Source organism: Typopeltis vanoorti, chromosome 3, assembly GCF_054136105.1.
Source record: "Typopeltis vanoorti isolate ZY-2024b chromosome 3, IOZ_Tvanoo_1.0, whole genome shotgun sequence".
In the NCBI taxonomy this organism is placed as follows: domain Eukaryota; kingdom Metazoa; phylum Arthropoda; class Arachnida; order Uropygi; family Thelyphonidae; genus Typopeltis; species Typopeltis vanoorti.
The window spans coordinates 32,432,589-32,460,192 of record NC_143551.1 but is presented as its reverse complement, the minus strand read 5'-3'; the positions used below and the strand labels follow the sequence as shown (position 1 = coordinate 32,460,192).

Here is a 27,604-nt window from a genome sequence, read left to right as displayed (position 1 = left end):
TGTAATTATTTGTCAATGTAAACTATAAATACATTCTTTTCATTTTACATCGATTTTAACGATCTTTAATTCTTGGAAAAAAAAGTAATCAGAATTAATAGTTTTTAGTACAATTTCATTTGTAAATGAAATTCTTCAGCACACATGCAATTTACAGACAAAAAAAAACTAGTTGTGGTGGAGGTGGGCGGTAGATGGCGTTGATGGAGATGATTCGTAGTAGAAGTTCGGTGTAGTCGTTGAGACACTTGTAGGTGTCCTCCCGTGATGAGTCTTCGGACTCCTTGGAGGTATCAGGAATAATAATAATAATAATTTCATTTGTAAAAAAAATCGACTGGCATATTTTATTAAAAATTAACTAATTAATTAATCCCAAATTAAATCCTAAATTAAATTATTTCAGTTTAAAAGCAAAAAAATCATAAAACTAACAAGTAAAATAATATTAAATTGCATACACTTACCTTTTAAAAATGTATTTTTCTGTTTAAATTTGTTTCACTATAAATTTACAATTCACACTTCACTCAGTGACTCACTAGACACAGAGGGCAAATGAATTGGTCTTTGTTCACAACAGTAATGAACATTTTTTCACAAATCAGAAAAAGATGAACCAAAAACAGGAACACGTGTTTTATTGCTGCAATAAAACACATGTTCTATGGCTACCCCACCATGGGCTGAGACAGGCAAACCCATAATAAAATTTTAAGACAGAGAAAGCATCCCAGGGTTGAGGGTGTAAGATTACATATCTCAATCACTTTTACGATTATAATTTGTGGAATTTTTTACTCGATCCCAGGGTAAGTTCCCTGTTTCCCCCTCCCTCTGCGGACGCCCATGACCATGTGATTGCATTTTTATCGATGTATGAAAGTTTTGAGAGAGCATAGCATATCAGCGCTCATCTTAATTGGTTCAATGCAATTAATTGCAGAATAACTTTGAATACTTCTGCATAGAGTGGAGGAACAATCTGTTTGTTTTAGGATTGATTAGAAAACAACACTGAAGGTGAATGCTAAATTTGGTTGGTATATGTGAAATACTCAAAGATTAAAATATGTGAACCCTCATTTATAAGACATGTAAGAATAGGAAAGAATAAATGTGAGCAGAAACACTTTCATTATGGTAAACGAATTATTAATAATTATCATTTGTGATATGTGTATCCTATAAGTTGTTGGGTAGAGCGAATAGCATGATCCTATAAAGTCTAAACAAGAATAACTGAATTTATGATGGCATAATTTTAAAAAAAAAAACTTAATGAAGAGAGTATTGTATTGCAGGATTAAATATGTTGGATGGAGCAGCAAATCATCTCATAAAATTTGCCATGTTATGTGTATTTCTCTGGTTTATGTATATTTCGTTCCATTTTTCAAGAATTTTATTTTGGTTATTGAGACTCAGAACATTCGATTGTTATTGGAATTATCCACACTTTCAGGAATCCTGCATTCATTAGTTTTTTTTTTTTTTAGTATCAGCAGTTCTTCCGTCTTATCAATCTTGCATATGCTGGTATTTTGTTGGATCAACAACGTCTTATAATACACAGAATACTTTTTTATTCAGGAATAGATAATTTTTTACTGTCTGTTGTTTCCAAAGACTAGAATAAAAATATCTGTATACCATTAAAAACCTTTGCAACCTCAACAGATGCTATACTGCACAAGCAAAAGAAAAAAACAATTAGCATTTTTCTCCTAACATCCACTTTCAAATCTTCAGTTCCAGAAAACATGTGCAACAGCTGTTTGTAATACAACCATCGGATACAGAAAACGCTCAACTCATGACAAGTGACAACATTCAATTGGATTGGTTGACAGAATAACCAATCACAGCCGCTAGGTGCTGGGTGAGCTCAAAATGTTAGCTCACCCAGCCCAGCCTACTCAGCTGTTTAAAAATACTAAAACGCTAAGAATTTGACCCGCTGTGCCCTCTTTACATCTTTTCAAAGGTCTCAAAGGTGTGTGTATTTTGAAAGTACACCAGGCTATTAACGTGAATGTGATGCAATGTTTACGCATTGAAAGTGCCCTCCTCATGAAGCACTAATGCTTTATTACCCTCGTGAAGCATTAGTATATCGTGTTCATTTTAAGAATCAAGCAGAGACTGCAAACATTTGGGGGAATCTTTAACAGGGATAAATGCAAAAATACAATATCACCCTTGAGTATTATACCTATATAATACATATAAACATATATATATATTATTATTATTATTAAGAGAGAGACTTTCAGGGAGTCAGGGACTCATTGAGGGATGCCACATACTACACGTACCAGCTATAATACTTATTCTTGAATTCATTCACACTGCTTGCACACAAAACATCCAATGGCATTCCATTCCAATCATGCACCACCTTATGAGAGAAAACCCTATCCCTCACCCCCTTCTTGGCAGCATTCATTCTCAGCTTCCAAGGATGCCCTCTTGTCTTTTACCCGCCCACCCATGCACCATAAATTGAAAAATTCCATCAACTGAAATCCTGTATGACCCTTTCAAAAGTTTGTAAGTCTCAGTCATATCACCCTTCTTTCTCCTGTTTGCTTATATATATTAATATATATATATGAACTATATATCTATAGTAACTTTTCTTTATTTCTGATGCTTCAGGCATTCATGTACATGCATTTAAACATCCCTGGGCCCACAGTTACCCCTACATAATGTCATTACCTGCCCATTCTGATTCGATATAGTAGTTACACTTACCACGCATCATAATAGTTGAGTCTTTCTGAGCTTGTTGCCAAAATAGCTCTGGAGAGTTTATAAACTTTTCTCAAAAAAAAAAAGTATATATCGCCAAACAGATTTTATTGGAAGCAGCCTCACATGAAAGTTTTAACTGCCTACCACCTCAAACATTGTCAAAAGGTTAATAGTAGTATGTAAACAGACTGTACTTAGTGCATGTGTTACTTTTATGTGATATGACATTATAGTAAGTCTACCATTCAAGGATCACTCCCTAATTCTGAAGCTATCACATTGCTTCAAATTCGAAATTATAATTCCAAAATATTTAAAACATAAAAAATGATCTAAAAGAAACTTATAATAAGAAGCTGGAAGCAAACTATTTGAATTGCTTTTGGTTCTCCATAGGATAAAATTAGAAACTGATTTTCAAATGTGTGTAAATGAATGAAATGAAACAAAATGCAAGCCTGAGAACTAAAATTTAAAACAATTTAGAAATTGAAAGAAATATAAGAAGGAAACCTTTTGACAAGACAATGTCAAAATGGGGGAATCTTTAACGGGAATAAATGTCAAAAAGTCATTATCAATTGTGAAGCAGGACATCACATCCAGGACACTTACCAACTATAATTCACATAATGCCTATCATAATTCTTCTTCAACTGACAAATCACTCAAAATAAACTATGCGAAGCAACCTAATCCATTCATTTACCGTTCTCTAAGTAAAAACATCTAGTCCTCATCCTTGCTAACCACAACTTCCAGGGATGACTCCTTGTTATGTAATGAAAAATTTCATGTGTCTATCTTATAAAGCCCCTTTAGCAATAATTGTTTCTATGATATCCCCTCTTTCCAATCTATCAATCATATTTTTAATAAACAAACTTTTAATTTATCCAGAAGGAATATTTCACAGACCTGACACCATCTTGTTAACCTCTCACCAGATTCTCCTCTCCACTACTTCCACATCCCCAAAAAATGAGGTTGACCAAATCTCTGCCATATAATAGTCAAGCATGAGTAAATTTTCCAATTTGCCACTTTTAAAATATGCCAATATGTTACAAATTGTAATCTTTTCATCCCAAAGTTTCATTCCTTGTGCCACACAGAACCATAACCATTATCCTTTGTCCAAACTGCCAGTTTATTTAACTCATCCTTCAGAACCTTTACATGACTTCTATTAACTACTGCCCCCTCCCCCCTAGTTTCAGTATTAATCAGCAAACTGGATATTACTCCCCCAAATCATACCCAATAAAAAATTCTATAAGTAGAGGAATGAACCTTCTCACTTATCTGTGTTCTTATCTGACATACAGATATCTGATAGTTTATTAATAAAATGAGAAAAGTACTTAAATAACACTTATGAAAATAGGTTTTTTTATTTGTGATCTCGGCTCAACCAAATTAGTGACAAAATAAAATACATTGACTTAATAAAAATTATATAATTATTTACTTTAATACAAAAATATTGATGCTGAAATTACTTTCAACTGCTATTCTTCTTCTTCTTCTTCTTTGCATAACCAGTTTCCGATATTAAATCAGAAAGCTTCATTTCAATTTCCTGTTTAAAAAAAAATGCCTAAAGGTTTGCTGATGGAAAAAATAAAAGTGCAATATGTGTTTTATAATATAAAATGCAGTTTTTATGAAGCTGTATAAAGTTCAACAGAGAAAATTTTGAACTATATTTTGTCTTGTAATGATAATGATAAAATTCATAATACCCATTCATAAATCATTATTATTATTAGTAGTAGTAGTAATCAGAAGCTGCGCTAGGGTCTTTGGCGCCCGCATGCAATTTCTATCTAAGTGCCCCTGTAACGATCCGGGCATGTGTGGTTCTGCAGGCACGAAGGGGGCGTCTCTCCGGCGGTGGTGCCCTCTTCGTAGCGGCGCCCGCATGCACTGAATGCCCGCTTCCGCCGGCTCTGGTAGTAATAGTAATCTAAGGCCTCATGGAGTCAAAAGACTCATCTAGGAGATCCTTTTGTCATACATACATACATACATACAGCTCATCATACCTTACTTTAAACACAATCAAATTCTCTGCAGACACCACAAGCTCAGGGAGAGCATTCCAATCATTCACAATTCTTCATCAAAATAACTTTTTCCTCGATTCCTTGCTCACACCCTCATTATACAGTTTCCAGAGATGTCCTTTTGTTCTCCCCCCAGCTTCCCATTTAGTGAGAAACCATCTTCAATATTAATCCTAGAACAACCCCTTACGAACTTGTACGGCTCTATCATATCATTCCAATCCTTTTCTCATATGCAACATTACAGAGATCAGAAACTATCTTAGTCAATCACCTCTGGACCCTTTCCAACATCTCTTTGTCCTTTTGAAAATGAGGTGACCAAATCTGTGCACAGTAGTCCATATGTGGCTTAATCAGAGTCTTATAAAATGGAACAAGAATCACCTTACTTCTACAAGTCAGTGTCCTCTGCATCATTCCCAGAATTTGTTGTGTTGTCCTCACAATTTTGGCAATATGTCTTCTAAATTTTAGATCCTTATCCACCATCACCTCAAGATCTCTTATTTCCTCTACCTCCAACAATATATCCCCATCAAGTGTAAATTCCTCATTCCATCTCTTTTTCCCAAATTTTAAAATCTTACATTTTGCACATTCAACTAGTGTCCCCCACTCCTGTGCCCATTCACTCAATCTGTTCAAGTCTTGTAAGGCCAAAACATCTGCTGCACTCCTCATAGTTCATCCCAACTTTGCATCATCTGCAAACAACTGAATATCCCCATCTAAATCTTACCCAATATCACTAACATGCAGGTTAAATAGAAATGGTCCTAAAACAGATCCCCCAAGCATACTATTAGTGACTTTCCTCTTTAGTGATATTACTCCCTTATGCACAACTTGCCAATACCTATCAGACAGCCAATCTCCAATCCAGTGCACAAGTCTAATGTCCAACCCATCATTGTAGTTTGACTATCAACTTATCATGCAGTAATCTATCAAAAGTCTTTCCAAAATGTAAGTATACTACTGTGTATCCAACTCCTTTGTCTAATGAAGTCATCACATTATTGTAATAAGTAAGTAGATTACTAAAACATGACCTCCATTTAACAAATCCATGCTATCCATCAATGATAATACCACAGTTATCAACCCAATTCTGGATCCTGGTTCTCACCAGCCTCTCTAACACTTTAACAACAACAACTGACACACACAAATAGGTCCATAATTTGATGCTTGAGTTCTGTCACCTCCCTTATAAAGTGGCACAATCTTGCTTTACTTCCACTACTTTGAAACAGGAGTGGAAGTAAATGATATATTTTGAAGTCCAACAGGCCTTATTAACATTAGGTTTGCTCAATTCCCCAATACCTCTTGCTCACTTACAGTCAGTCTCTCCTCATCATCAACTGCTCTCAAATTCTCCATGATTTCATATTCATAAGAATGAAAGACCTCTATGAACTGCTCACTAAATATCTCAACTATATCTTCTGTAGTAGTTGTCCTTATACCATTTTCTCCAATCAATGTCATCCATCCATAATCATTCTTGTTTTGTTTTATTTTGGCTACATATTGAAAGAACTCCCTAAGATTTTTTTTTTTGGCTTCATTAGATAACTGCTGTTCATGCTTCACTTTTGCTACCCTTACCAACCAAGTGACCCTTCGTTGGTAAGGGTAGCAAATAGCGAAGGTAGTAAAAATCAGTAATAAATTACTGATTTTCAAACATTCAAAGCAACAAATGAATGGAGAACAATTGAATAAGTAAAACATTTCTGCAATTTAATAAGCTCTTTTTGAGGACAAGAGAAGAGAATTAGCAAAGCTGGTATGTTAGGAAGTCAACTGAATATATTTATATAGAATAAGAAAGAAATTAATCAAAATACTAAACACCAAACTAAACTAAACTAGCTCGGTCCCCTCCAAGATTAAATCCTGAGTGCTCCACTGGCTGTGCTCACACATAAAATGTGTGAGCACAGCCAGTGCTGGCAAGTTCCTTTCTAATATTCTTGTTTTTAATACGATGCTGCTATTGATGCCATCTATTCAATCTCCTAATCTGTCTCATAACTCTCATAGTTGCAGCATCTAGTTTTTGATCAAGAATTTCATCTTGGATGGGACCGAGCGCTCAGGATTTAACTTGGGGGGGGGGGGGAGTTGAGAATACACACTACGCATCACATACGACCTATGACTGAACATATGCAGTGATCCTAATTCATAAGTAGTATAGTAATAGAAGACACGACACAACATAAATAAAAAAAATGAATTTGAATTAGGAAAAGATTTTTGGAAAATTTTCTAGTGTTTTTTTTCCTTTTCTTAGGGGTGCCCGGGCCCCTTTCCCCCTCCCCCCCTCTGGGTGCACCACTGAGCGCAGCAAATCTGAGGTGGTACAGTCACTTAGACAGAATGGGAGAAGAAAGGCTAATAAAACAAGTTTTTTTTTTTACTCAACAGGATGGTAGAAAAAAGACCTAGAGAAAGACAAATATTTAGTAGATTATTATTATTATTATAACGTGACACCTGCAAGGAGTCCAGAGACTCATCGAGGGAAGGCACCTACTTTACAACTCTATGTCTTCAACACGTAATCCACCAACTACAACGAACCGCAACTACTATCGTCATCTACTGCCCACCACCACCACTACTAGTATTTTCACACACAATCACAAACATCCATGCCCACGATGGGATTTGAACCCACAGCCTTTTGGCTGGAGAGCAGATACATTATCCACTCAGTCAACCAGGCTGGCTGATTGATGAATCTTTTTGGGAAAAAGAGAACGGAATTAGCAAAGCTGGTATGTTGGGAATTCAACTGAATAAATTTATATAGACTAAGAAAGAAATTAGCTGCATTAATCTAGCCGACCAGATTGATGTAACTAAAAATGCCTTAGAAGACTAAAATATAAGATCTGACAATAAATTAATTTGAAGAAAAACTGTCATTATGAAGTTAGTAATAATGTAAACTTTGAATGCAATACTAATACTAATATGCTGTACATTCCCTGAGGGTACATATCAGAAATCTGATGATGAATATCTGTTGAAAATCTGATGATGAATATCTGTTGAAAATCTGATGATGAATATCTGTTTGAAAAGCTGATGATGAATTCAAGTGTGGTGCAAAGACTAATATATCCTACTATCGACCTATCTCTAGAGTCAGGATGGAGATTTTGGGAAAATATTAGGGCCCACATACAGAAATGGGTTGACAAAGAATTTATACTTTGCAATGAACAGGATGGGTTTATCAAGGGAAGGTCATGTCTGAACAACTTGCTCACATTGTATAATAATGTTACCATTGAGCTAAACAAGGGATATACCATGATACTTTTGGATTTTGCTAAGGCTTTTGACAGAATACAGCATGAAATAATGTTGCATAAATTGGAAAATATGAGATTGGAATATAAAATTTTATAAATATAAAAATATGAAAAAGAGAATGGCTAAATGACAGATATCAAAAGTAGTGTATGGGGGATGTGAGTCTGCATGCAAGATCTAAAGTAAACAGTGGCATATCGCATGGAACAGTCCTTGATCCATTTTTGATATTCAATCCTTGATCCATTTTGTTATTCAATCTTCACATTAACAATATTGGGAAGGATTTGATAGGAGACATACAACTATTTGCTGATGATACAAAGATAGGCAAAATAATCAAGAATGCAGCTGATATGCAGTAGTTGCAAAATAATTTGAATAGGTTGGAATTGTGGGCATGGGAAAATGGCTGTCAATTCAATGTTAGTAAATGTAAAGTCATGCATTTCAGTGTGATTAGATAACCAATGTCATATTATACTGGTTGGATTATACCAGAAGAAACTGATCGGGCTAGGGAATCTTGGAGTTTTAGCAGATAGGAAGTTGAAGTTCAAGGGCCATATACAAGGGTTGTAAATAAAATAGTGTAAATGCACAAAATGTAAAATAATTTATTTATAAAGTCTATACAATTACATCCCTTCAATGCAATCTCCTTCCATATTCTGCACCTATTTTCTAATTTGTGGGAGCCACTGGATATCATCAGCAGAGCATTGGGTGTTGATATCGGTGATGGTGCAACCTACTGCTCAAAGAACCTCATGCACATCACAAAAGCGCACACCTCTGAGGGGTTCTTTCATTTTGGGAAACAAGCCGAAGTCACGAGAACTCATATCCGGTGAATACAGAGGATGTTCCAATACTTCCCATTACCACCTGTACAACCTCTCTATCCAATTGCAACACATGACATTGTGCATTTTCATGCAACAAACACAGAGGAGAGCCTATGAAAAAATGTGGTCACTTTCTCTTTATGTCTGGATGCAAATGGTGCTCTGGAAATCATCAATAGCACTGTGCATTAACAGTTTGCCCTTAGGGCACAAGACAATGAAGAATGACACTTTGAATGTTTTGTAAGTAAAACTATCAGCATGGCTTTAACTTTGCTGGGTTCCTGGTGAAGTGTTTTTCAGATGGGGTGATCATGAATGATACCATTCATTGGATTGTCTCTTCAGTTCAGGCTCATAAAGTTTTAAATTATTCAAATTCAAATTTCAAATTCATAAACTTTTTAATTTATAAAATAAAAAGTTTCATCAATGGCTACAATATGGTTCAGGAATACATTCCTTTCATTTTTGTATAGTTCCAGATTGAAACCAGCAACTGTGTACCTGTGCCATTTTTGGATCTCAGTCAAGTGATGTAGAACCCACCGAGCTGAAAGTTTGCGTATACTGAGCCTCTCTTTTAGGATGTAAAAACACTTTGGTGGTTTATCTGAGTTTCCTGGACCAACTAGCATATAAGTAGTTTTCAGTATTGAGACCACATATTAATATAAAGAATTTATTAAAAATAAACAATTAAAAAACTATGAGTTTTGTGCATGATAAGACTTACATCAACAAGAAAGACTTGCTTCAACAAGAAAAAGAAAAACAAGAACAACATCTAGATCAATCTAAAGTGGTGATTAATCTTTCTTCCAAAGTCATGTCAAAAAAAAAAAAATCCTAATGAAAGGTTTTAATTCACAGAATATTCCAAAAGTAGACATCATAGTGCAAATTGAGAAAGGAATCTGCAATCTTCCTAGTGATTCAGCAGATCTCATCCACATACAAAGTTCAGTTTTACTATTAAAATGTAAAATACTATGTAGAAACTTACCTAAATTGGAATCCATAGCCCTGAAAGAATTAAGCTGAGATAAAAACACAGTTATGAATTCAGAGGGATACACAAGAAAAATGAACATCCTAATAGAGGATTCCAATACCTATTCACCTTAGACAGGGATCCCACATGGCATGCACATAATAAAATCAATGAGTTGATCAAAAAGTCACCTAATTGGCTAGAAGAATTAAAAAGATCTTTATCATCAAAACATCTATTGGTCCCAAGAATTTATGGAGCCTCAAAAATTCATAAAAAAGATATTCCGTTATGGCCAATTGGAGATGGGAGAGATTCTCCGACCTCAAACTTAGCGAAATGTCTGACAAACATGATAACACCACACATAGGAAAAACAGAATCATTTATAAAGAATAGTTTGCATTTCATTGAAAAGGTAAAGGGAATAAATATAGAACCTTCAGACATCTCAGCAAGTTTCGATATAGTCAGTCTCTTCACCAATGTACCGAGAAATGACACAGTGAATCTACTTGGAAACGTTTCCCACTGAACACTGTAGAACTTTTCAAACACTGCATGGAAAACACTTTTTTCATTTTTCAAAACAAATATTGAGAACAAAAAGAAGGACTTGCCATGGGTTTCTCCCTTTTTTTTCAGCTCTAGCCAACCCATTTATGGAAAATTTCAAAACAAATGCATTAAAAACCTATCAAAAAAGACCCAAAGTTTGGCTACATTATGTCAATGATATTTTCCCAAAATAAAATTGACTATTGAACTAGAACAGCAGAAGAAATTACCTTTCCTTGATATCCTTGTTGAAGTAAACAAAGAGGAAAAAAGGTTATCCTTCTCCGTATAGAGAAAACTCACCAGAACGGAAAGATTTTTAAATGCCACTTCACACCACCATCCATTGCAAAAAATAGGCATAATTAAAAGTTTGTGAGACAGGGCATACAATAATAATAATAATAATAATATTATTATTATTATTATTATTATTATTATTATTATTATTCGTGACACCACCAAGGATTCGGAAGACTCATCACAGGAGGACACCTACTGTACAACTCTCTGTCTCTACCACTACCAATCAACTACATCAGCGCCATCTACCTCCCACCACCACCACCACAACAAGTATTTTTTGTCTGTAAATTGCATGTGTTCTGAAGGGCTGATTTGTCTGCATGTGGGATGAAAAACCCCAGTTTCCAGGAGAAAAAAACCTGCCACCTCTGTATGAGATCGGCTAACTCACCCTCAATTGAAAAGTTCATATAAAGATTCCCCCCATCATGATGGGAATTGAACTCAGGCCTTTTCCAATCAAAGTGCACAATTTACCATCATTCTTCCAATTGCACTATGGAGGCACTTAGATTATCTAAACATTGATATATCTAGCACACCAATTAAAAGAAATGAAGAATTATACTACTTGGCACAGAACCTTGCATTTAATGGTTTCAAACCCAAGATGATCAAAAAAATTCTTACTACTGCTCCTACAACTCCCTTACTTAAACAGGATTTCAAGAATGCAATCATGCTGCCATACATCAAAAATATTCATGAACAAAGTGGCTATGATGCTTTGCGAGTACAACATAAAAGTGGCATTTCTACCTTTATAAAAAATATCAAGATTCCTACATCCACCAAAACCACCGCATCACCTCATGAAAAAACCAGGCGTCTATGAGATTCATTGCTCTTGTGGCATTTGTTATGTAGGCCAGATGGGAAGGACGGGAGAGATTCACATGTCTGAGCATGTAAAACACATCGAAAAAAAAAAAAGATGGGAGCACAAATCAAGGTTAGCATTTCACATAGCCACTACTGGCCTCAAGTACTCAAGCAACAGACAAATATGTCATATATTCATAATAATTGTTTCATGAGAAAATTTAAAGAAGCTGCACAAATTCTTAGGATCCCTACACAGTGTGATAAAAATCAAGGCTAGATTTTACATCAAGTGTGGTCTGCCTTCATCAAAAATTTAACTGCCACAGACCTAGGATATAGCATACATGAACAACAGAATGTGACAACAACTAGCAATGTTCCAACATGCATACAGCAAAAAATATATTATTTGTATTCTGATTTCTCAATTATTTAAAAGTTGTGAAGATGATGTGTTTTGTGAGGATAGGGGTAAAAAGGAAGGCGTAGTGCTATTGATGATAGAGAAAGAGTTATGTCCATACAAAGTAGAGATGCAAGACAGAAATAGTGCCAGTGGTTTTGAGGCAGTATGGTGTGAGACAGAGGTGAATGGAATCAAATACTTGGTGGGATGTAGTTATAGACCAGGTAATGTGGATGGTGATGATAGTGAAATGTATAGTCAAATTAGCCATGCAAATAAGAAAAGGATGATCATTATGGGTGATTTTAATTATGGCAATATAGACTGGAATGATGATATAGCAACTGGAAGTAAAGAAAATGAGTTTCTTGAGTTTTTGAGGGATAACTACCTGAGACAGTATGTAACAAAGGGCACACATGGATTAAGGGTCTTGGATTTGGTCATCTCATCAGAGGATGTAATTATAAATGAGGTGTCAAATTATCCACCAATAGGTGAGAGTGACCATTAAGTGATTACCTGGGTCGTTGCCAGTAGTGTGAGGACCTCTGTGGACATGAACATGTGGACATGGACATGAAGAGCTCAGGAGACAGCTTGCGGGTGTAGCATGAAATGAGGAGTTAGTTGGAAAAGAGATCAATGCAGCTTGGGGGATTTTCAAAAGCTATCTAGTAGATGCAATGTCTAAATGTATTCCAATGGTGAGAAGGTTAAATAAGGTAGGTGTGAGATGGATGAATAAAGAGATTAAGCATGAGATACAGAGAATGCAGAGGAGAGACTGACTGTAAGTGAGCAAGAAGTGTATGGGGGAGTTGAGTAAACTAGATGTTAATAAGGCTGTGGGACTTGATAATATATCACCGTGTATTCTGAAGAAATGTGCCAGGGAGTTACACCTGTCTTGACATATTTGTTTAATACGAGTCTTGCACTCGGTCAAGTCCCTAAGGAGTGGAAGGAGGGCAAGATTGTGCCACTTCATAAAGGAGGTGATCGAACTCAAGCATCAAACTATAGGCCTATCTGTGTGTCAGGTGTTGTGGTTAAGTTGTTGGAGAAGCTTGTGAGAACTAGGATACAGAGTTGAGTTGACAGCAGTGGTATTATCTTTGATGGACAGCATGGATTTGCTAAAGGGAGGTCATGTTTTAGTAATCTACTTACTTATTACAATAAAGTGACTGCTTCCTTGGACAAAGGAGTTGGATACACAGTAGTATACTTACATTTTGGAAAGACTTTTGATAGATTACTGCATGATAAGTTGACAGTCAAACTAGAGCAGATGGGGTTGGATACTAGAGCAGATGGGGTTGGATATTAGATTAGTGCATTGGATTGGAGACTGGCTATCTGATAGGTATCAACAAGTTGTGTATGGGGGTGCAATATCCAGGAAAAGGAAAGTCACTAGTGGAGTGCCTCAGGGGTCTGTTTTAGGGCCATTACTATTTAACTTGTATATTAATGATATTGGCGAAGATTTGGATGGAGATATTCAGTTGTTTGCAGATGATGCAAAGTTGGGACAAACCATAAAGAGTAGTGAAGATGTTGTGGCTACAAGAAAACTTGAATAAATTGAGTGATTGGGCATGGAAATGGGGATGTGAGTTCAATGTTGCAAAATGTAAGGTTTTAAAATTTGGAAAACAAAGATGGGATGCAGAATTTATGCTTGGTTAGAATATATTGTTGGAGGTAGAAGAAATAAGAGATCTGGGGGTGATAATTGATAAGGATCTAAATTTAGGGGACATATCGCCAAAATTATGAAGACGACACAAAGGCTTTTGGGAGTGATGCAGAGGATACTGACGTGTAGAAATAGGGAGATTCTTGTTCTGTTATATAAGGCTTTGATTAGGCCACACATGGACTATTGTACCCAGATTTGGTCACCGGGTTTTCAGAAGGAATGAAGAGATGTTGGAAAGAGTCCAAAGGCGACTGACTAAGGTAGTTTCTGACTTCTGGAATGTTGAGTATGAGGAAAGATTGAGATGATGTAATTTGCAGAGTCTGGTGGAGAGAAGGAAGAGAGGAAGAGGGGGAGATATGATAGAGACCTACAAGTTGGTAAGGGGTTGTTATAAGATCAATGGTGGAGAAGTTCTACAGAGAATAGTGGGAGATCAAGGGAGAACCAGGGGTCATCCCTGGAAACTGTATAAAGAGGGTGTGAGTAGGGGGAGCGAGAGTCAGGTTTTTTTTCATGCAGAGTTGTGAATGATTGGAATGCCTTGCCTGAGAGTGTGGTGTCTGCAAGGAGTTTGAGTGTGTTTAAAAATGGTATGATGAGATGTGTGTGTGTGTGATAAAAGGACCTACCAGATGAGTCTTTGACTCCATGAGGTTTTGGGGTAATAATAATAATAATAATAATAATAATAATAATAATAATAATAATAATCTAATATGCATAATTAATTGTCAATAAGCTTTTGTTGTGTAAACATTTATGTACGTACCACTACTCCAGATGATTTAAGTCTTACAATTCACGAAGCTAGTTGGGTTTTTTAATTGTTTATTTTTAATAAACTCTTTATATTAATATGTGGTCTGAATACCAAAAACTACCTACAGAACTGCTTAACCACAGAAACCTACATTTACCAATTAACCGTGAGGAGTCCCTGAACAAGCTCAACATGTTCTACATATTCTAAAATGGTGGGTCATCCTTCACAGCAATTATCATCTGGGTGATCTCGCCCTGCATGAAATGCACTAACCCATAGTTTGGTATGGTAGGACATTATTGCCACAGGCTTCCCTAAGACCATGATAATGGCTGCTCACAATTTTACCTCATGCAACCAGGGCCTTAATCCAGGATCATTGTTCTAATCTTGTGAATATACCTTAGAACATTACAAACTGAGATGTTGACTTTAACCAGTTCTCCACACAAGGACATTGTTAGAATGGGCTGTGTTGTCACCTTGTGTAGATGTACAGTACATATGACTAGCACCTCTATATGTTAAGAGAGTAACACTTCAGTTATCAACTACACCTCCTGACAGTGTTTCCACTACTTTATTTGCAACCCTTGTAGCAATGGTTTAAAATATAATTTGGAGTATAATTGCAATGCTTAAACAAACCTTGGAATGCAAAGATAAGAAAGTCATTTTGTGCAGATACGGTCTCCTGGTTTTCATGATCAGGGCCATTGCCAGACTAGATAATGCTCTGAAGCAAACAATTAAATATCTCCCTTGATGGATTACAAGACAAAAATATAAGAAAATCTCCAATTGCTATTTTGTGTTTATTACAAGAGAAACATTAATGCAAAACAATTATATAATAATAATAATGAAATGTTTGCTCTAAGGGGATATCGCACAATAAAACTGCTTATAAGCTCTTCTAAATTTAAATTATAAACTATGTCCACCTCTATCGATATAGTTGCTAGACAGACCAATCTTTCTTAGGTCATCGCTGTTCAGAAATAATTTTTAATCAATTTAAGCTTGGATAAACTTCTTTCCACACTTGCTACGCTAACAATTCCTGTTACAGAGCCTACCGCAATATGGCTGAACGAGCGCCCTTATTATGCCACGCTGTGAGGCAAGCTGCTTCTATGCTACACCCTGTCGATGGTACTGTTCATGATCATTCTAATACAGTGAAGAAAGTGCAAAGGAGAGTGTTAAAAACGACATTGGGATGGATGTGGAATACAGATTGTGAAGATAAATTGAGAACTTGTGGACTGCAGCTGCTACAAAACAGGAGAAAGAGTGGGGGGGGGGGATATGATTGAGACTTACAAACTTCTGAAAGGGTTTGAAAGTGGAGAAAGGGTGTCCTTGAAAGTTGAGAATGAATGGCATCAAGAATAGTGTAAAAGCCAGATTTTGCTTTCATAGAATGTTGTGTGATTGGAATGGATTGCCATATAAGAAACAAGGCGGATGAAATGGTTGCACTAATTGCGTCTGTGCAACCAGAGATTGTCGGAATAAGTGAGAAATGGTTAGATGAGGATGACATCCTGACAGGAATAGAGATGGAAAGGTATGATGTGTTTCGTGAGGATAGAAGGGGTAAAAAGGGAGGGGGAGTGCTATTGATGATAGAGAAAGAGTTATGTCCATACAAGGTAGAGATGCAAGGGGTAAATGGGGCCAGTGGTTTTGAGGCAGTATGGTGTGAGATAGAGGTGAACAGAATCAAATACTTGGTGGGATGTTGTTATAGACCTGGTAATGTGGATGGTGGTGATAGTGAAATGTATAGTCAAATAAGCCAAGCAAATAAGAAAAGGGTGATCATTATGGGTGATTTTAATTATGGCAATATAGATTGGAATGAAGAGATAGCAACTGGAAGTAAAGAAAATGAGTTTCTTGAGTTTTTGAGGGATAACTACCTCAGACAGTATGTAACAGAGGGCACAAGAGGATTAAGGGTCTTGGATTTGGTCATCTCATCGGAGGATGTAATTATCAATGAGGTATCAAATCATCCACCAATTGGTGAAAGTCACCATGAGGTGATTACTTGGGTGGTTGCCAGCAGTGCAAGGACCCCTGTGAAAAAAGGGTATATGTGGAACTACAAGGGGGGTGATTATGAAGAGCTCAGGAGACAGCTTGCAGGTGTAGCATGGAATGAGGAGTTAGCTGGAAAAGAGATCAATGCAGCTTGGGGGATTTTCAAAAAATATTTAGTGGATGCAATGTCTAAATGTATACCACGGGTGAGAAGGTTAAATAAGTTAGGTGTGAGATGGATGAATAAAGAGATTAAGCATGCAATACAGAGAAAAAGGGCATTGTGGAGGCAGCATAAGAGAAGTGGAAGTAACCAATTTCATGAGTTCTACAAAGACCAGGCAAGGAGAGTGACTTGGTTGGTGAGAGTAGCTAAAGAGAGGTATGAACAGCAGTTAGCTAATGAAGCTAAAAAGAATCCTAGGGAGTTCTTTCGATATGTAGCCAGCAAAAGAAAGAATGATTATGGAAGGATGACATTGATTGGAGGAAATGGTATAAAGACAGCTGTTGCAGAATGTGTGGTGGAGATACTTAATGAGCAGTTCATAAAGATCTTTCAATCTTGTGAATGTGACTTCATGGAGAGATTAAGAGCAGTTGATGATGGGGAGGAGAGACTGACTGTAAGTGAGCAAGAGGTGTTTGGGAAGTTGAGTAAACTAGATGTAAATAAGGCTGTGGGACTTGATAATATATCACCGCGTATTTTGAAGGAATGTGCCAGAGAGTTGACACCTGCCTTGACATATTTTTTTAATACAAGTCTTGCACTTGGTCAAGTCCCTAAAGAGTGGAAGGAGGGCAAGATTGTGCCACTTCATAAAGGAGGTGATCGAACTCAAGCATCAAACTATAGGCCTATCTGTGTGTCAGGTGTTGTGGTTAAGTTGTTGGAGAAGCTTGTGAGAACTAGAATCCAGAGTTGGGTTGACAACAATGGTATAATCTTTGATGGACAGCATGGATTTGCTAAAGGGAGGTCGTGTTTTAGTAATCTACTTACTTATTACAATAAAGTGACTGCTTCCTTGGACAGAGGAAAAGGATACACAGTAATATACTTGGATTTCGCAAAAGCTTTTGATAGAGTGCCTCATGATAAGTTGACAGTCAAACTAGAGCAGATGGGGTTGGATATTAGATTAGTGCATTGGATTGGAGACTGGCTATCTGATAGGTATCAACAAGTTGTGTATGGGGGTGCAATATCCAGGAAAAGGAAAGTCACTAGTGGAGTGCCTCAGGGATCTGTTTTAGGGCCATTACTATTTAACTTGTATATTAATGATATTGGCAAAGATTTGGATGGAGATATTCAGTTGTTTGCAGATGATGCAAAGTTGGGACGAACCATAAAGAGTAGTGAAGATGTTGTGGGCTTACGAGAAGATTTGAATAAATTGAGTGATTGGGCATGGAAATGGGGATGTGAGTGCAATGTTGCAAAATGTAAGGTTTTAAAATTTGGAAAACAAAGATGGGATGCAGAATTTATGCTTGGTAAGAATATATTGTTGGAAGTAGAGGAAATAAGAGATCTGGGAGTGATAGTGGATAAGGATCTAAAATTTAGGGGTCACATCACCAAAATTGTGAAGACAACACAAAGACTTCTGGGAATGATGAGGAGGACACTGACGTGTAGAAGTAGGGAGATTCTTGTTCCATTGTATAAGGCTTTGATTAGGCCACACATGGACTATTGTGCCCAGATTTGGTCACCTGGTTTTCAGAAGGATGAAGAGATGTTGGAAAGGGTACAAAGGCGACTGACTAAGGTAGTTTCTGACCTCTGGAATGTCGAGTATGAGGAAAGATTGAAAAGATGTAATTTGCAGAGACTAGTGGAGAGAAGGAAGAGGGGAGATATGATAGAGACCTACAAGTTGGTAAGGGGTTGCTATAGGATCAATGGTGGAGAAGTTCTACAGCGAATAGTGGGAGATCAGGGGAGAACCAGAGGTCATCCCTGGAAACTATAAAGAGGGTGTGAGTAGGGGAGTGAGAGGCAGGTTTTTTTCGTGCAGAGTTGTGAATGATTGGAATGCCTTGGTTGAGAGTGTGGTGTCTGCAAGGAGTTTGAATGTGTTTAAGACCCGGTATGATGAGATGTGTGTGAGATAAAAGGACCTCCTAGATGAGTCTTTGACTCCATGAGGTCTTGTTTAATAATAATAATAATAATAATAATAATAATAATAATAATAATAATTGGAGGTTGGCAGTGCAGGTAGCATGAACAAATTTAAGAACATGTATGACTGCTGGTGTGGGTAATATGTGGCCTCTTCAATGATGCCCAGACACCTTGGTGGTCTCTCTTAATAATAATAATGATGATGGTGATATTGATGTCATGGCTGTATTAATGGGGATTAGTTGACTTATGCTTTAACCCTGAGATATCAACATTAACAATTACAGACTGAATGTATGTATGGGGTTAGTCCGATTTCTTGCTGAATAGTAGTGATCAAATGCTGTTGTTATGAATCAACCAACCACTGACCAGTAAAAATACCAATTAGCAATAAAAAGCTATTGGACCACTGAACATCATAATATCATCAGAGTAAATGAAGAAAAATATATGGGTTGTAAATGTTATTACCTATACTACTGATGATACCTGTATTGATGTGTTAATAATAAGAATTGCTGAATTGGTTAAACACAACTCTATTTTCAGAGGAATCAACTGAGCCAGCAGCACTATCAATTTCTACTCATTAACATTTCCATTTATAAAAATGTGACTGAAGAGTTAGTGAAACTGAGAGATGGGGGGGAAGAACTCCTTTGAAATCCACAGCTTGTTATATATATATATATGATATACTATGGGTTCCATATACACATAAATTTCTTTTTTAGCCTTACAAATATTGTAAGGCTAAAAAATAAATTTGAAGTACAGTACTACTGTGATACATACCAGAAAATCTTGCTTTGCAAAAGAAGAAGCACAATTCTATTTTTATTTATTTATTATTATTATTTTTTTGCTATAAGCTTATGATAGATAAGGTGGTAGCAGCATCAACTTAAAAATAAAAATCATGCACAAAACAGATATAGTGAATATGATGTTCAGTGTCAGATGACATGTTTACAGAAGAGATAAAGAAACTAAAAGAATTACTATAGTTATGAAAAAAAGGATACTAATCATTTGGGATAAAATACCTGTTTTTTTTTTTTTTTTTTTTTTTTTTTTTTTTTTTTTTTTTTTGTATATAGCTTTAATTGAATGACATCTAAAATCCTGGACATAGATTAAATCATCTGGATGTGATGTTGGGAGGGAACTTTTTAATGCAAAAGATTTAAAAAAAAAGCTGTGAGTCTATTAATATATTAGCATTAGTACATTACATGCATGTCGTAAGGGTTAGATAATCCTGATACCTGCACTGCTGTAGTCGCCAAGCATGGTGCATTTTAATGGGAATTTAAGCCTCCAATAAACAGGGCAATGTACTCTTACACCCAGTGATGAAATTCATCACTGGGAGATGAATTCATCACTACAACAACATAAAGACAATAATGTTAATGCCAGTAATAATGTAGTAATTGTACAAGCATTAATGTATAACATTGATGCTTGTAGTTGGAGAGCAGATATGATAACCACTAGGCTAGTTAGGCTAGCAAGTTAGAGAAAGGAATAGAGACCAAGATAATATCAGGGCTAAGAAATAACAAAATCTAACTATGAACTCCTTCCTACTTCTTATATGCTGACTATCTTATTATATGCAGACTTCTAATGCAGAGAATCTTATTATTCACTTCCTCTCTCTCTCTCTCTCTCTCTCTTTCTCCTTCCACAGATCATGTACATTATTCCCAACATCCATATAATGCAGACTATAGCAACATCAGTAAATGGATGCAGCCAATTTTTGAGAACTAGACATCTTGAAATATAATGCAACATACATTAAACTGAATTAGAATAATTAAATGCAAACAAAGCAATTACATCAAATTTCATATAAAATTAGTTCCTATGTCTAACATTTATAAATATTGCAACAAAATTTAGCGTTAAATAAACAAATGAATCAATTTTTATTATCATTATAAACTACAACATAAAGACAATAACGTTAATGCCAGTAATAATGTAGTAATTGTACAAGCATTAATGTATAACATTGATGCTTGTAGTTGGAGAGCAGATATGATAACCACTAGGCTAGTTAGGCTAGCAAGTTAGAGAAAGGAATAGAGACGTCAGAATCGAACGCGTAACGGTGGAAGACAAAACGAAGCTAAGTTACTGTATTTAGTTATATTTCATTTTATTTAATTATATTAGTACTTAAATGTTCTGATGTTTGTACTTTTTTCCCCTCTTATTTATTAATTGAATAATTATTAAGGATTACGCTACTCGACAGTAAGGAATGATGGTGGATTCAGCAGCAGTCGCAAGAGGCGTAACACCAAGTCCTCCGCCATTTAAGAACTCAATTATTAGCAATATCGTAAGGGACTTTGTGGCATGCAGTACTTGCGGCATGTATGCTTCTAGGGAATTACATATGTGGCTTGTTAAAGAGAGTGGAGAGCGTATGTGCGCAAAATGCAGGCAGTTGGAGGAAATAAGTACATTAGATATATCGATATCCGACTTTGTTGCTCCAGGAACGGAGAATGAATGTAGGAAGACAAGTAGTATGATAGGAGAGAATGAGAAAATAATGGTTGATAGTGTGGAAGGTATGAGTGACTGTGGAAGTTTTGGAGATGGTTTTGTTTGGGAGAGTGAATTTAGATTAAGAGTGACTGACCTGCAGAGGGAGATAGATGAGTTGAAAGAGGAGGTGGAATGTCTAGTGAATGAGAGCAGAAGTATGAAAGATAAGATTAGGAGAATGGAAGACATGAATGCAAGGCGAATCAGAGTAGGAGAGAGAGAGAATTTAAGGAGTATGAGTGAGAGGTATGGGGGTGCTAGAAGAGGAGAGATTGGAAACAGTAGAAGAGAGGGAATGAGAGAGAGGTATGGGAATGCTAGCAGACGAGAGGATGGAAACAGTAGGAGAGACGGAATGAGAGAGAGATATGGAAGTGCTAGAAGAGGAGAGAATGGAAACGGTAGGAGAGATGGAATGAGAGAGAGGTATGGGAATGCTAGAAGACGAGCGGATGGAAACAGTAGTAGGAGAGACAGAATGAGAGAGGGATATGGAAATGCTAGAAGTGGAGAAAATGGAAACAGTAGGAGAGAGGGAATGAGAGAGATGTATGGGAGTGCTAGAAGAGGAGAGAATGGAAACAATAGGAGCGATGGAATGGTAAGAGGTATAATGTATGGTGACTCAATGATCCGTGGTGTTCAAGATAGGATGCGTGAGGAGTGTTTGCCAGGAGGAACAATAGAAAGGGTGGCTATGGCAATTAAGAGAAGTGAAAAGGTGGATGAGATGATTGTGATGGTAGGAATGAATGACTTGAGTGGTAATGTAAGTCGGGCAGCAAGAGATATGAGATTTTTGCTTGAGACTGTACGGAAGAAGACAGAGAGAGGAAAAATAGTGTGCGTGTTGCCTAGGTATGATAATGATGAGCTGAGCAGAAGAGAGGTGATATTGAATGGCATAATAGCGAGAATGTGTGACAAGAGAGGACTGGTATATGTGGATGCTTGGAGTGTGTTTGAGGAAAGAGAGGAGTTGTATGCGAGAGACCGTTTACATTTGAATGAGAAAGGACGTAGGCATCTGGAGAGATTGCTGTTCTGAACGAGTCAGTGTCCCAGGGAGGATGATAGCAGGGGTGGCCTCTTGTGGGAATGGATACTTGGGAGAAGGGAGACAATGTCAGGTAAGACTGAGCCCAGTGGAGTCTAGAAGGGATAATGCTGGGTATAGAAACAATGGCATTTATATGCTGTATACTAATGCCAGGAGTATCCGGAATAAGGGAGAGGAATTGGTGGCGCAGATAGCATCAGCCTGGCCAAAAATTATTGCAATCACTGAGATGTGGTTGACAGAAGGGAATATAAAAACAGGAATAGAAGTCGCTGGGTATAGCATTTTTCGCCAGGATAGGAGGGGAAAGCGTGGTGGTGGGGTGCTGCTTATGATAAGTGATGACCTATGTCCTCTAAGAGTGGAGAATTTGGAAGGAAGTGAGACAAATGATTTTGAGAGCGTATGGTGTGAGGTAGAGGTAGGCAAGACAGGATATTTAGTGGGATGTTGCTACAGACCCAGGAGCACAGAGGATGGGGACCAGGAGATGTTTAGACAGCTAAGTTTGGCAAGTGCAAGAAGAATGATTGTTATGGGAGATTTTAACTTCAGTAGTATAAATTGGAGAGAGGAAGATGCATGTAACAATAGGGGAATGGAATTTCTAGAATTCTTGAGGGACAAATGTCTAAGGCAACATGTAACAGAGGGAACAAGAGGTTCAAAAATTTTGGATTTGGTTATAGCATCAGAAGAATTGATAATAACTGAGTTGACGTCTCTCCCACCAGTTGGAGAGAGTGACCATATGGTTTTGACTTGGAAAATGAATAGACATGCAGGAGTATCAAAGAGACGGGAACTTATGTGGAATTATAAGGCAGGTGATTATAATAGTCTTAGACGTCAACTTCGGGAAGTTTCATGGAGGGAGGAATTGGAAGGCCAGGATATCACCAGTGCGTGGGAAATTGTGAAAGAATATTTGTTATCAGCAATGGTAAGTTGTATACCACGAGTGAAGAAGAGGGCGCAATTTGGAGTAAAGTGGATGACAAACAATATTAAACAGGAATTGCATGCGAAAAAGAGGCTATGGAAGAGATATAAGGAGACAGGTGAAGAGATGCATGAGGAATATAAGACACAGGCCAGAAGAGTGACTCGTGTGGTAAGGAAAGTGAAACTGGAATATGAGAGGAGATTGGCCCTATGATCCAAAGAAAATTCTAGGGAATTTTTTAGCTATGTGGCCAGTAGGAGGAGAAATGACTGTGGAAGAATGATATTGTGGGATAAAAATGGGAATAGAGTGACTGATGCAGAGGACATAGTGGAATTGTTCAATGAACACTTTATTGGAGTATTTCATCCTAGAGGAGTCAGTTTTAATGCTAGAGGGATAGGACTGGTACGAGGTCTGGAGGTACAGGAGGAGAGTGTGTTTCAGATACTGAGTAATCTGGATGTCAGTAAAGCTGTGGGACTGGATGGTATTTCACCACGAGTTTTGAGAGAATGTGCTAGGGAATTGACAATACCTTTAACGTGGCTTTTCAATGAAAGTCTGGCTTTGGCAAAGGTGCCCAGGGAATGGAAGGAAGGTAAGATAGTGCCATTGCATAAGGGTGGTAACAGACTGGAAGTGTCTAATTATAGGCCAGTCTGTGTGTCATCGGTAGTTGTTAAGATCTTGGAGAAAGTAGTGAGGGACCGTGTACAGCATTGGGCAGATGAGGGTAATGTTATCTGTGAGAATCAACATGGATTTGTGAAAGGACGCTCTTGTTTTAGCAATATGCTAGCCTTTTATAATAAAGTTACAAGAGCATTAGATGAGGGAAAGGCATATACTGCAATTTTCTTAGACTTGGCGAAGGCATTTGACAGGGTGCCACATGATAAGCTGATATTTAAGTTGCAGCACATGGATCTGGATGTCAGATTGGTCAACTGGATTCAGGATTGGCTGTCTGATAGGTATCAGAGAGTTGTGTATTTTGGGGCAGTTTCAAGGAGGCAGAGGGTTACAAGTGGGGTCCCACAGGGCTCAGTACTAGGACCTATATTGTTTAACCTTTATATCAATGACATAGCCAGTGGATTGCAGGGGGATATTCAGTTGTTTGCGGATGATGCGAAGCTGGGAAGGATTATTAGTAATAGTGCAGATGTGGTAGCCCTGCAAGAGGATTTAAATAAGCTAGATAGATTGGCAAATGAATGGGGGTGTCATTTTAATGCAGCAAAATGTAAGGTCTTAAGGTTTGGGAAACATCGATGGGATGCTGCATACTCTATGGGAGGAGTTATACTGGAGGAAGTAGGGGAGACAAGAGATCTGGGGTTGATGATTGATAGAAACCTGAAGTTTAGGGGACATATTGCAAAGGTGGTGAAGTTAACACAGAGGATTGCTGCTATTATGAGAAGGACACTGACCTGCCGAGATAAGAGGGTTATCATTCCGTTGTATAAGTCTCTGATCAGACCACACTTGGACTATTGTTCTCAGATTTGGTCCCCAGGATTTGAAGGGGATAAATTAACTGTGGAAAGGATACAAAGACGGATGACAAAGATGGTTTCAGGACTGTACAAGGATAGTTATGAGGATCGGCTGAGAGAATGTGGACTGCAGAGTTTGGTGGATAGAAGAAGGAGAGGTGATATGATTGAGACTTTTAAACTGTTGAGAGGTGGTTACAGGGTTGACACTGGGGAGTTCTTTCGCTTGGTTGATCAGCGGGAAGGAGTGATGACAAGAGGCCATCCCTGGAAGTTACGAAAGGAAACTGTGAGCAAGAGGGTAAGGAGTGGTTTCTTTGTGTGGAGGGTGGTTGAGCCGTGGAATGCATTGCCTGATGGAGTGGTGGGAGCGAGAACGGTCAGTGGGTTTAAGGAGTGGTATGATAAACTTTGTGTTTCTCAGGGGGGGACCTCCCCTCGATGAGTCTTGACAGACTTTATGTCTTAGAAAGGACCTCCCTCGATGAGTCTTTTGACTCCTTGGAGGCCTGAATAATAATAATAATAATAATAATAATTATGAAATATTTCTGCCAGTCACTGATAAGTAACTCTGACATACAATATTTATTTTAATTTCTAAAAGGAGTGCAGGATATTTAAGTATTATTGACTGTAGTGGAAGTGAATGGAACTACATTAGCAGAAGAACAATATACAGCATATGATAACAGAAAAACAACATTTGTACATACCACGAATAACTCGCTGTGTAGAATTTCTTTTGTTAAGCCATAGCCATCAGCATGAATTATTTGTTCCATCTGATCCAACACTTGTTTTAAACCAGTAAATGTAATGTTTCTTCTTAAACAAGATGACCATCCCTTAGAGGAAAAACATTTAATACACTATCATTAGAACAGAACAGAACTGTATTAGAATATAGAATATCATATAGAATAGAAAATAGAAATATAGAATATTTTTATTTCCTATATTTTTCAATAGAAATACAAAATACAAAATATAGAATAGAATAGAATTGTATTAATCAATACAACACAGATCATAAAACATCATCACGTACCTTTACATATTCCTTTATTTCATTACTGATGGCATGAAGCAATGCTACCCACAGTCCTTTAAGTAAGAATTTAAATGGTATCTCCTCAAGATTCTCATGTAATGTTTTTAGGCATTTCTCAATATAATCCCTCATATCATATAGTGTCTAAAAGATATTAAATTTTTATGCTTTCTAAAAATCACTGCTGTTATTTTATAAATTTCATAAAAGTAAACATTTCGCAAATTAATAAGATTATAAGCTGCAGTAAAAATATGAATCAAGAAATTAAGATATCGACAAACCATTCTGGTTACAAAAGAAGGTGCAAAGAAAAACACCTAACAATAAAGAAGATATTATGATATGTAATTTAATTTTCTACTGATGCTTTAGAAATAGTGTTGAAGTCTGAATAAAACAAAATAATAGTAATAAGAAGAATTAATATTATTATTTCTCATCATAACAAAATAATAATAATTATTATTATTATTTTATTTGTACAATTTACACAGTCAACACAAGATATCATTTAAGCAACAATTTGATTGGTGTCTGTCAGGTAGCGTTATAAAATATGGACTGTTCCAAGTAATGCCATTTTCCTGTAGATCATGTGTGGGCATTTCATTGATGTTTATTTGTTGTATTATAAATAGCTGAATAGCTTTTTTGAAATTGCACCAAATGCACAGATAACTATTGAGATGGCTTTGGTGTGTTTTTAGCTACAGCCAGCCAACTTCAATTGCCAGATCTCAATATTTAGTGATTTTTTTCAAATTCTGTGTTGTTGATGTTTAATCGGTGGGTGCTGCGATGTCAATAATCCATACTTGTCCATGTTCAATAACAGTAATGTGAGGTCTATTGTGTACCAAATGCTGATCACTTTGTATTCTAAAGTCGAAGAGAATTTTTGCTATTTTGTTTTCCAATACTGTCTCTAATTTATGCTGCCACCAGTTATCAGAAGTAGGAAAACCATATTTTTTGTATACATGCCAATGAATTATTTTGGCACTTGATCATGGTGGTATTTATAGTCAGTTTGAGCTATCTTGCTGCAGGCACTGATTAGATGTTCCATAGTCTCATCTTTCTGATTGCATAATCTGCATTTGCTGATTATTATTGATGTTCAAAATTTTTGCTTTGATTGAATTAATTTGTTATGCCTGTTCTTGAGCAGGATAATCCTTCTGTTTATCTTTTAATATGTCCATATTGTAGCCATTGCTACATAATCATCATCGTCATGTAAATTTTTTCCTCAGTATCTTGAAGAAATTGGCCCATGCAAGGGTTTATTTTATTATTTTCTGTTCCTTTTTGTAACTAGATTTGTTTCCTGTTGCTTTTAGTAGGCCTTCATGTGAGATGGCTTGAAGCATTTGCTAAGTGCTATTGTCAATGTAATTTTTTAGACTAATTTCTTCTTCTCATGTACAGCTGGTCAGCATCACTTGGTGGATGTAATTCATGATGCATAGTCATTAATTTTCTAGTTTTGCAGTCCAATTTGTCCATGTCTTCTTTTGTCCAATCTATTATGCCAGCTGTGTATTGGATCACTGGAATAGCCCAAGAATTCATTGCACAAATTGTGTTTAATCCATTGAGGTTTGTTTTTAGAATGGTTCTAACTCTTTCGGTGTATTCCGCTTCTGCATGTTGCTTGACTTTCGAGTGGAGAATATCACTGACTTCTAAAA

At 36.8% G+C, this 27,604-nt stretch overlaps 1 protein-coding gene across 1 annotated transcript in view; it reads right to left on the bottom strand.

Annotated features, from left to right (window-relative positions):
- Nucleotides 1–150: 150 nt before the first annotated feature.
- The window catches only part of LOC150108025 (protein unc-13 homolog 4B-like), a 163,966-nt gene continuing 136,512 nt past the window's right edge, over nt 151–27,604 (bottom strand). The window contains exons 10-13 of the mRNA XM_090415771.1: nt 25,905–26,051; nt 25,570–25,701; nt 4,263–4,342; nt 151–283 (exon numbers count right to left, since the gene is read on the bottom strand). Coding sequence (XP_090271897.1) covers nt 4,265–4,342; nt 25,570–25,701; nt 25,905–26,051 — 357 coding nt within the window. The 3' untranslated portion in view covers nt 151–283; nt 4,263–4,264. The remainder of the gene's footprint in view (nt 284–4,262; nt 4,343–25,569; nt 25,702–25,904; nt 26,052–27,604) is intronic.